Consider the following 12271-nt stretch of genomic DNA (forward strand, 5'->3'; position numbering starts at 1 on the left):
GGCTGGGGTTGAGGCTTTAGAGCTACTATAAATACCTTGCAAGCTGACAACCACTGTTCTAATGAATTACTGGTTACAAACAGACCATAGTATTTTTGAAGTGTACTCCCTACTCATTGGTTTTGTGTTTGGTATAGAACAGCAAAGGGTTAGAGCTGTCCGCTGTAAGTCATGGAAAGTCCACATTCTTACAGTTGTAACTGGAAAAGGAAGTGAGGTAAATTCTTCCCATGGGAACAGAATTTAGAATGACAACTCTCTTAAATGGTATTTCCCCTTACTTCTGATGGAGTGAATTTACTAAAGGAAAATAGACTATGCACTTCAGAAGTGCAGTTACGCCAGAGCTTAGTAAATGAGAGGAAGCTCTGCTGGATTCCATCACCCAATCATGTGCAATCAAAAATGCTGTTTTGTTTTTTTTTGTTATTTCCTTTGCATGTGATTCAGTATTCTTTGCAAAGTGAAGCCTCACCTCATTTACAAACTCTGGAGCAACTGCACTTGCAAACTGAGGTCTATTTGCCTTTAGTACATCCACCCATTTTGTCTGCCAGGCAGGAAGTAAAGTAAAATCTCCCCAACAGGACATAGACTACAAAAGAAAAAAAACCAGGAATTTTAACCATTCTCTTTTCTATTAAAAACCCAACATAAAAACGTTTGGCTAAACATACACTTCAAACAGATTGTTTTGATAGGGGCCATAGGGCTTGAAGAAAAACTGTTATCATGGACCAGTGAATTGTATCATGGATACTGTATATTGGAATTTAATATTAAAAGGGTACAAGCTGAGTAAAGAATATAATTTGATTGACTGTGCATTATTTCTGACAATTCTGGAAAGCTTATCCATCTTTCCTTTCAGTGGAAGACAAAACAGTTCAACAGTTAATATGTACAATAGTTCAGAAGTGTTTAAATACTTATAGAGGACCTTCACCCCAAATACACACTTACTGTCCCCTTCTATTCTTGGGGCAGGCATAGGAAGTGAGGTGGAATGTTCTCAGGGCAAGCCAGGGAGAGCTATATAAAATTTATAGAATCCAGTCTATCCAAGACTAAAACAATGTTTTGGTTAGAAATCAGCTTTAATACATTAAGACACTATAAATGAAAGCAGACCTTGCACCTAAAATGCAGAGACCATTTTATAAATGAGCCCCCTTCCTGAAATGATGTAGTTACCTTTACCCAGCTTCTGACCATGGCGCATAGGCGAGGTTAACGTTATTCTACCTCCGGCAAGATCTGAAAAATGTAGAGTACTCTAAATCTCGTTGAGAAGAAGCTCCCAGCACAGTCTTCACGTGAGATTTGGAGTTACCACCATTCCCCAGGATTCTGGCAGCAATAGGATAGCGCCACCTCTTGAAGGTAAGTATATTTCCCCCCCACCCATGCGTGGTTTTTATGTTGCATTTCAGCATAAAAATAAAACGTGGGCATTGCAAGAATAAATGTGCACACCGTAATTCTGGATTTCACTGTAGTCTTGTTGGTTGAGGATTTCATGACTAGAGCATTCTCTCCCATTATATTCATCAGTTAGTAGTAGGTAATACATAACTTATAAGTTATTGCTAGCCAAGTGAGAGACGTTCACTTACAAATGAGTATACAGGTTAAAAGTCACATGACTGACCCCCTTTTGTGGAGTAATCTATTATGTTTTGTGGATTTCTTGTCATTACTATGTTTGAACCAATGCAATGTTAATGCAATGCTGTATGTTAAGCCGCACTGCAGCGGCATCTAGGGTTTGTTTTTTCGGTTGTATTGTAAATTTTGTCACTGAAAATAAAGAATTTTAAAAAAGGCACAAGATTGGTCCAGAGATCAGTTCACTTACATTACTGTTCTGTCACAATATATTTATCTAGGACAGTGAAGTTGATTTACATTAACTGGACAAACTAAAACAAGAAATCGAGTTATCCTATATTGGAGACCACAAACAAAATTCTTGTTTCATCTTTCCATAAAAGAAAAAGCAAAACCCGATTGGTTTTGATTGGCAACAACAACTTCTGGGCTTGTTTTATTTTCTCTTGGTTGATGTATGGGCCTTTCATATGCTAAATAATGATTTAGGGCTTGTTCACACCAGCAACCACGCTTAACGCATGGCTGCTGTGCGCTGGGAGGAATAGTGCTGATGTGCCAATCCCAGCGCATGGCACTGTTTTTTTCTGTTTGGTTACACCATGCTGCACCAAAAAAGTAGTGCATGCCATGCTTTTTGTAGCATACTCAACTGCAGCAAGGTGATGTGACCTACCCTGATAGGGAACAAGACTTTTTTCCTTGTCTTGCACTGGAATTGCACTGGGCAAGACTGCCTAGCTCAGTCCTAATATACCTGGTGCGAACAGGCCATTAAGGTCTCTTCGACAAACCCGTTCAGTGTAATTACATATTTCTTCCATCCAGGCAAATGGTTCTGTACTCCTGTATACATTAGTCCTATTATAAACATTGTACAGCGTACGAATCTACAATAACTTCACTGTATACACAAGTACAGCAGCACACAGCCATTTGTGCTAATGACAGGCTGTATGCTTCAATTAGGTGGAGGAAATAAGCCAGGAATTACGCTGAACAGGCTCAGGCAGCCTTTGCGCAAGAGCGCCAACACTCTGCATTGGCGTTTTTCAACTAATACCAATTTGCTGGACAAAAACCCAAAGGGCTCTTGTACACGTTTCGTTTTTAGACCTCCTTCCTATTAAAGTACAACCTAAGTACAACACATATCCATAGATAAATACAGGATGTTCTAAAAGTCACCATACATAGGGAAAATGGGAAATTGTAGCCAAAAGTACCATTATTTACAAAATATTTATTACAAAATGTACAAAATATTTACAAAATATTCTCCATGTGTTGGCCACCTTTTTCTACACACATATGAAGTCTTCTCCCCCACTCCTAATATGAGTTTGTTACTTTTTCCTATGTATGGAGACTTTTGGGCAGGGCCGAATCTAGCCTGTCTAATTTTGGGGGTGCAGTAAAAAATGTCAGGGGAGCAGGGGACAGTTTGTAGGGCAGTGTACAGGGGTTAGCATGGCAGAGGACAGGGGTCAACAGGACAAAAGATGGGGTCAGCAGTGCAGAGGATAGGTGTTAGTAGGGCAGGCTACAGGAGTCAGCATGGCGGAAGACAGTGGTCAGCAGAGTTGAGGACAGGGCCACTGCTGGCAAGGCACTTAAGAGATCTCCTCCCCCCCACACAGCACATATCTGAGATCAGTATTCCTCCACACAGTGTATAGCTGGCTGCTGCAGATGCCAATCCAATCAGGGGATTTCGCAGGTCAGAGCTGCAACTGCAGCTAGCTACACATTGTGCAGAACGATACTGTAGGGAATCTTATTTCAGCTATGTGTTATGTGTGGGGAGGAGATCAGTTGAGTGCCTTGTGTGCAGTGCAGGCCGTGCCAGGACAAGGTCTTCTAGCATTCAAGGTAAAGGTGACAAACTGTGCCCCCCCCCCCCTCCCCAAAACAAACAGCACTAATCAACATGCTCACCCCCTAAGCAAAAATTCCTTCTGCAAGCCCAAATTCTACCCAAACAAAAATGCAAAAATTCCCCATCTTTGCTCCCCAATGCCACCTTTCAGCTCAAATCCCCAATCCCTAACGAATCTTCCATGCCCCAAAAACCACCCCTCCCCAGCACACATCCTCTTCCCTTCCAAATCCCCCCTCCTAGTACAAACCCTCTCCCCCAAATCCCCACTCCAAATACTAATTCTCTCCTCAAATCCCCCCTCCTAGTACAAATTATCTCCCCAATCCCTCTCCCAGTACAAATTCCCCCCACTCCCAGCACAAATCCTCTCCCCCAAATCCTCACTCCTAGCCTAAATCCTCTCCTCAAATCTCCCCTCCTAGTACAAATCCCCCCCCCAGCACAAATCATCCCCCAAGTACAAAGCCACCCCAAGCCCCCATTTTAGTACAAATCCTCCCTCCTATTACAAATCACCCCTCCTAGTACAAATTCCCCCCACTCCCAGCACAAATCCTCTCCCCCAAATCCCCACTCCTAGTACAAATACTCCCCCCTTCCAGCACAAATCCTCACCCCAGTACAAACCCCCCCAATCCCCCCGCCTACTACAAATCACTGCTTCTAGTACAAATCCCCCCTTCTAATACAAATCCCCCCCCAAATTCCTCCTCCTAGAACAACCGCTTACAAATTACCCTTCCCAGCACAAATCCCTCTAGTAGCACATACCACCCCCAGTTCTCCCTACATAGAACTAATCCCCCCCTCTAATTCCCCCCTGCTAGCACAAATCCACTCCCCCCAAATCCCCCTCCTAGCACAATTACCCCCCCCCAATTACCCCCTCCTTGCACAAATCTTCCCCAAACCTGCTTCCTAATACATCCCCCCCACCCCTCCTCCACAAGCTCCCCCTCCCCAATATTACATGCGAGAACAACAGGAGTAGTGAGGAGATGAGGGCTCTCTGTGATCTCCATCTCCTGTCATAACAGCGATCCTCCATACAGTAGGTTACATAGGATCACTATTGTATCTGACAGTACATCTGTAGACTTGCAGTACTCAAGTCTATGTGACAGCAGAAGGTACCCCTGCACCATCAGAACCACATCTAGTATGAGTAGCCACCTAGGTCCCAGAGGGCCCCTGAACAGTCTGCACAAATGCAATGTCCACCCTGGTTAATAAATACAACTTATCCGCACAGTACTTTAGGGCTCTTTCACACTGATCAGTGTTTCTTATGTTTTTGAATTACCAAAAGGGGAATAAAAATGCATGACCAATAAATCCTATGAACTCTTTTGGTGTGGCAAAAAAAAAATCACCAAAAATGCACTTTTGAAATGAATGGAAATGCATCAAAAACGAGGCAAAAACGCATCAAAAACCCACACGCAGTTGCATTTTTTGAGTCACATATCCTTTTTTCACAGGTGCTAAACGTACCAGAACGTGACAAAAATGCATATACATTTTTACCCCATTTTTGCATTGGAGAAGTTTGAAAGCAGCCCAAGGCCCCTTTCACACAGGCAAACCGATTGGGTCCGCCTGTCTGTTTTCCAGGCGGACCTGATCAGACCATCCATTGTTCTCTATGGGGAGGCAGATGTAAATGGACAAGTGTCCATTTACACCCACCTGCATCTGATCCAATCCACTAAAAACAGACAGATGGGGAATACTTTCCCCATTCGTCTAGCGGATTGGATAACAGTTGGATGTAAATGGACAGGCGGTTCGTTTACATCCGACTGCCCCATAGAAAATAATAGAGAACAGCGGGCCGTGTCCATGACCACTTTGCACAAGAAGAGCAAACATGGACCTGTCATTCGCCTGCTCAGTGGGGATCAGCGGACAGATCATCCACTGAGAAGGCAGATCCGCTTGGCAGAGTCCGTCTGTGTGAAAAGGGCCTAAGGGCTCATGCACATAGTAGCTCAAAAAAAGCTGCTTTTACAGGTATTGGAGCTTTTTTTTTATCTGCCTCTAAACTCCTTTATGTTAGCCTTTGTGTCCATGCACACTATAGGCGTTTTCAGGAGTTTAGTAGCAGGGGAGTTTCGAAGCAGAAGAAAAAAACATCCAAAGTCATGTTCTGACAAGTAGTTTTTGAGCTCACAAAAACGCCTGAATGCTCATAAATGTGTCTAAATGGGGTTTTTAGGAGTGCTTGGATTTTTCAATTGTACACTGATTATAGTGAAAAATCAGCAGAGGAATGTTTTTTAATGTTTATGGTGGGGCACTATCCCTCCCACTGATACCAACGGTAGGGGCACTATTCCTCCCACCGATACCAATGGTGGGGCACTATTCCTCCCACCGATACCAATGATGGGGCACTATTCCTCTCACTGATACCAATGGTAGGACACTATTCCTCCCACCGATAGCAATGGTGGGGCACTATTCCTCCCACTGATACCAATGGTAGGGCACTATTCCTCCCACCGATACTAATGATGGTAGGGCACTATTCCTCTCACCGATACCAATGGTAGGGCACTATTCCTCCCATTATACTACTGGTGAGGCACTATTCCTCATCCTACTGACCACCCACCCCAAGGCTATGTTTATTTTCACTGATTCAGGGCCTGGGACATTTTCTACCCCCACAGGCCACAATTTGGCACCTTAAAGTCTGAAGGATAGTAAACTGGCCCTTTCTTTGGAGTTTGGAGACCCCTGATCTATACATTTATGCATCTGATTTACCTGGATGTGTTTATAGACCAGATATACAGTACAGTGCATGCAGCATGTGGTCAACAATATAGTGCAACCATTAAATAATACCATTGCAGGGCACTGTATAAAATGACACAACAAACAAAATGACAGCTGTACCACATGCTGAGCCAACTGTGCCTTTTGCGCTAGTGGTACACGGTTTCGTAGCCAGTTTTAAATTTCTAGAGGAAAGAGTTCTACATAATAAGAGGGGGGATGGGATTCAATCAGCATCACAATAGCAGCATCTTCCCAGGGCATCTCACATTTCACTCCTGGATTCTTCTCATCTGTCTTACCTTGTGACCCCGGTAGAAGGCTATTTCTTCTACATTGGCTATGATTCGAGAATGGACGTAGCGCAGGTAGCCCTTCCTATGGGCTTCTTCCGCCACCAGCTTGCCGAATTTGGGGGAGCATGCTTTGAGCACCTTGGCTGTTGTATAAACCACAAGGCCAGCCAGCAGGGTAGGCCCCAGGGGATTAGCTCCTCTAGATCTAGCAGTCTGGATGAGAGTGTAGGATGTCAGCACCACGTCCAGGATAGGTTTGGTCAGGTTGGAGTACAGGTGCGCTATAGACTGGGAGAACATCATAATGTCATCGGTCAGGGACTGGTCGGGGTTGGCCAGCCTGCCATCCATGTTGATGACCTTATAATAGGTCTGATCGGCGAAGTAGGTCTGATAGGCATGGTCCACCAGGCGGGTGCGCAGAGCCAGGGCCAGCTTACACTCCAGGTAGCGGATGGCGCTATTTACAAAGGTGGCCGGGATGGCGATGAGGAGCCATTTCATCAGCTGCAGCAGGAAGCTCCTCGGCTTCTTCTCCACGATGCTCTTCACGATCTTCCCGTCCAAACCCGCAACGTAGACGGACAGGAAGGTCCTGGAGATCAGCGCCAGCGAATGCACCGACAGCAGCGCCAGCTCCTTGCTCAGCAGCCGGGGGAAGAGGATCTTCCGAAGCTCCAGCAGCTGCCGGTAGAATTCCGCATTGACAGCGGGGGAGGAGGGCGAGCTGCATCCCCCATCCCGGCTCTGGAGGGTATGCCTGCACGGACTGGGCTCCTTCTTACGGAGCTGCCTGCACAGGATGGGGTAGAGGGTCTTCACTCCGTACACTGCGGCCAGCAGGAGGGCTGCCTTCTTCACCGCCGACTTCTTCTTCCATGGCACCCGATCGGCCGCCTGCAACATATGGGACATGTCTCCCCCCTGGCTGTCAGATCCGATCGCTGCTCTCCCCCCTCCTCCTCCTCTTCTGCACTAAGCCGCTGTGCACAGATGTCCCCCGCACTGCATCATGACCTGCGGGAATCTAGCTGCCAGCATAGTGACACATCCCGGAGAATGGAGCATCTGTGCTGCTCGGATCTCACAGACACAGGATGGACCGCTGACCCCGCCCCCTCATATTGATTAGAAGGCTTCACTCTGTCACCAGCTTCTGTTCTGCTGAGCAGACATTCTCAACCTTTCCAGCATGGAGGGACCCTTCAAATAAATGTCTGCTCCACAGGGAACTCCTGCTCATAATGGCTATATCTACATTCCAAAATACTATAAGTAGATCTGGATGTTAAAGTGAAAGAAAAGCCTGAATCTAAATATTCCTGAAGAAGTGGAATTAGCCCTTGTTCACACTAGCCCACAGGTCCAAGAACAGGTGCGATTCCATCGCGCTGCTGCTTTTACAAGATGCCATTCATTCTGAATGGTACCCCCATGCACCTCAGGCCGCAGCATGATCTTGGGTGTGGGAACCGCAGGGAAACGGAATGGTCAACAAGACCATGCGCTTTCCCTGCAGACGCGTTTTTGAAAAGGTGCATGCACCTTTGTTTTGCGTGAAATGTGGGCACAGCAGCTCATTCAAATGAATGGGCTGCCGTGCCTTCACAAACGCAGGCCGCATGGCCCGCACTAATGTGAACCTAACTTAAAACCCAAAGGCAAACATTTAGTATATTGCAGCTTACCAATTCTTACACATGTTGGCTGTGTTCATGTTTCTTTTTTACGTTTCCTTTCATCTGGTAATCTAGCCAGTAAGTCTGTTGTTTTTTTTTTAACAGAACAAGCTCTCCTACAAATGTATCAGTTAAAGCAAAAATTCACCCAAAAGGGGAAGCTCTGCTTGTTTACATCTCCCCCCCCCCTCCAGTGCCACATTTGGCACTTTTTGGGGGTGAGTGGGTACCTGCTTTTAACGGTGATCAGAGCCGGAAGTTTAGTTTCCCCCCCTTCCTTCCCCCACAGCCTTCTGGAACACTGCACAGGTCCCAGAAGACTGTGGGACCATTCACAAAGTGCAGTGTGCTTTGAACATGTGCAGTATGAAACCAGCTGTGAAGTCAAAAGGCTTCCTTGCCTGTTTTCCTTACTGAAGATGCTGGCAGCTGCACCCCAAAACTGTTGAAGAATGAACTCAGGTGAAGACATTGCTGGATCCCTGGACAGGTAAGTGTCCTTATATTAGAAGTCATCAGCTATTTGTAGCTACTGTGTTTACATTTTTTTGGGAGGAGCCTGGAGCTCCACTTTTTAAGACAAACTATTTACCACTGACAGGGTGCTTACATTGATCAGCTTTTATTTATTCATGCAAAATCTTTATCCCAAAAGAAAAACAACTGTTGTTGCAACTGTGTAACTGCAGTGTGAGCTGGAGTTTGGCTTCAATTTGTTACTGTATCTAAATCTGTTATTCCATGTAACACTTCCCTTCCCCCCAGACTGACAATGCTGCTGTCTGCTGTTCCCCCTTGTGCTCATTCATTCAGAGTAGGGAAACTCTAGTACAGGAGGAGAGTTACTGGCCAGATCACCAGGTGAAAACAAAGGGAGCAAAAACTACAAAAAGAAAACTGATGCAGCCACCACATCTAAGGACTTGGTCACCTGCTCTGTGTAATGGTTACAGCACCCTTGTTGTGCTGTGGCTATATGGCATCACTGCGGCTCAGCCATTCAAGTGGCTGCAGAGATGAAACCTGGAAGGAAGGCCAGACAAAAGATGGAAGTGGCAGGGATGGGGGGGGGGGGGGGATTTGGGGTGCTGGAGGGCTGCATTTGACAGGTAACTCTGGCAACAGCTGGAAATTCTGGAAGCTGTGACATCACCCATTGGCTCCCATAGCCCAGCCATTTTCTGCACTCCTTCCTCTTCCCTGCAGTAGCAGCTCACTAGCTGAGGGATCACATGATCAGACTGGAGCAGATTATAATAGGTAAGTACACACATCTTTTTTATACAAGTTAGGCAGGATAGATAGGGAGTCAGGAATTTGTAAATGAGAAGTATGGGTTTGTTTTTTTTTTTTTTTTTTAAACCATTCTTACTTAGGTGGATGCAGCATCAAACAGATGCTACATTTGCTCATCTGCTCCAACCCCCCCTCCCCCTCCCGGCTCTGAGCCTGAGTTCACACTGATGCGGTGTGGAATTCGCAGGATTTTCTGTGCGAATTCCACACTGTATCACAATTACAGCGGGTGTGTGTGTGTTACGTTAACATTCAGTCCACAAAACATGGTGCGATGTGCAGAATCGGATCACATGGGTGTAAATACTCATGCGATCCGATTCTAGTGCAGACCAAAAAAGGGTCCTGCACCTTCTTGGTGCGAATGCGGTGCCATTTGAACTATACAAAATATATGGCTCCAATTGCACAGCACACAATTCACATGTGATTTGGACAGGAATGCGGTGCGGTTCCTGTGCGAATCACATGCGATATACTGCAAGTGTGAACCCTGCCTAATGCCCCGTACACACAATAAGAAAATCGTCTGAAAACTTTTGCGGAACCAGTGATCAAACGATTTTCTCTTCGTTGATGAGCAGGATGTTTTAACCGATAACGATATTGTGAATGAAAAAATCCAGTTGAACAACAGTGAAAAATGTTGTCGTTTCGCATACGAACGACCGATTTTCTATGTGGTGGTATGACGGTCATGTGAAAAAAATCTATCAAGCGCTATCACGCATGACCGGAAACAGAAGATGACCCAGATGTTTATGTCCAAGGAATCTTCGTAAACACGAATGAAAAATCCAAATGTTAAAAGTAGACTGGCCTAATGAGATAATGAAACCAGAATTATGCATATTATATTTTTATGTATCACTATTTATGTATATAGGTAATGTAACAAACTATATTATACTCATTATTTATTTATTTCAGGTACTTACATAGCACCGTCAATTTACACAGCGCTTTACAGCGCATTCACATCAGTCCCTAACCCTCAAGGGGCGTACAATCTAAGGTCCCTAACTCACATTCATACATATATTAGCGCCAATTTAGACAGGAGCCAATTAACCTACCAGCATGTCTTCGGAGTTTGGGAGGAAACCGGAGTACCTGGAGGAAACCCACGCAAGCACAGGGAGAACATGCAAACTCCATGCAGGAAGCATCATGGTCAGGAATCAAACCCATGACCCATTTACTGCAAGGCAGACATGCTAACCACTAAGCCACTGTGCCACCCGTACTCATTGCTGTTAATTGTTGTGTATATCGCTCGTTCTGACCGGAAGGGCATGGCTACAAGGTCACACGCACACTGCATCACTTCCACTTGTACAGAAGACCTCAACACTACGTATTGCCCGACAAACAATTTTTTTAGATTGGTTAACCTCCCTGGCGGTATGATTATTTCAGATTTTTGGTGCTGAAAGCAGTACCATTATTTTGCTTGGAAATTTGGCGTTTTATATTGTAGGCCTGTAATTCTTAGGAATAACTTACTGAAATCTGTCCGAACAAGAGTCTAGTAAACATCCCGGGTATGATAAAACCTGAAACACGAAATCATAAATTATAATTTAATAAATAATTATAAAAAATGATAATATAATAATAATAGATTTCATTCAATAATATAATCAAACCAAAAACACTGAAATTTGAAATATAGCTCCAAGTTCGCACATCACTGAGCAAAGTCGCTAAATCGGTTTCAGTGTCTGATGACGAATTTCCCCCACGAATCATTATCACTCAAATCTGCAAGTAGTTCTAATTTACTATCGCTGTTCTCTAGCTGATCTAAAACCGCTTTTGACCTAAAGGGACGCTTTTTGGACGCCATGGACATTTCTCAGTTTCCAGGTAGAAAGAACAGTAAAAATGAAGGCAGGGCACAGGACAAAATGTATGTTAAATGGTTTGATACAGTACAGTAATGTTTTATTATGTGATTTTAGTGATTTTTGTGAATGTCATTTTTTGTCATTTTCAAATTTCCCACCGTTCCGTCCTCCGTACGTCCCGACGATCGCAGAGGAAGGAAACCAGATGACAGGTGCCGGCATCCGCCGGATTACATTGCCGGGGACACTGCAGGAGGGACATCGCGGGAGCGCAGGATAAGGTAAGTGACCGAGGGATCGCGGAGCAGCGCTGCATGGTAAGCCCAAGTGTAGCCCGGGGTTACCGCTTGTGGTACTGAAACTTTACCCTGAGCTACACTCGGGAATACCGCCAGGGAGGTTAATGTGGGCCACGATTTCGACCAACAAATGAACGCCTCTTGGTCATTGGATGACCAATCGGACGATTTTCTAATCGTGTATTCCCACCTTAAGGATGAGAACTGAGCAATCAGACACCGCTGATCTCTGAGCAGAGAGCCGGGACTGTCAGTCACTGCTGTCTGCTCTGTCCCCCACAGAGCTCACTGGAGCACTGGGCTGTGGAGGGGGAGGGAGCAGTTGGCTCAGGCTCTCATCGGTTCGCTGAGAGGCTGAGCCAGATGACAGTTATCTGGGCAAACCCCAACTTTAAAGTCTGTATCTTTCCCCAGCCTGGACTGGGTGAGTGATGTCAGCTGACAGCAGACTTTAGCCTGCTGTTGGCTGAAAATGGGTTATAGGAGTGAAGAACAAACTGGGCTCCTGTGATCCACACGAGATGTACGTCCAAATATGCTTTAAGAATAGTTTTTAGTTGTGTTTTTCCGCCAG

General features: G+C 45.2%; 1 protein-coding gene across 1 annotated transcript in view; it reads right to left on the bottom strand.

Moving 5' to 3' along the window:
- The window catches only part of ABCD2 (ATP binding cassette subfamily D member 2), a 50352-nt gene extending 42670 nt beyond the window's left edge, over positions 1-7682 (bottom strand). The window contains exon 1 of the mRNA XM_089685002.1: positions 6580-7682. Coding sequence (XP_089541128.1) covers positions 6580-7488 — 909 coding nt within the window. The 5' untranslated portion in view covers positions 7489-7682. The remainder of the gene's footprint in view (positions 1-6579) is intronic.
- Between the last annotated feature and the right edge of the window lie 4589 nt (positions 7683-12271).

Source organism: Staurois parvus, unplaced genomic scaffold (genome assembly GCF_062004578.1).
Source record: "Staurois parvus isolate SC_StPar_1 unplaced genomic scaffold, SC_StPar_1.0 ptg000019l, whole genome shotgun sequence".
Classification (NCBI taxonomy): domain Eukaryota; kingdom Metazoa; phylum Chordata; class Amphibia; order Anura; family Ranidae; genus Staurois; species Staurois parvus.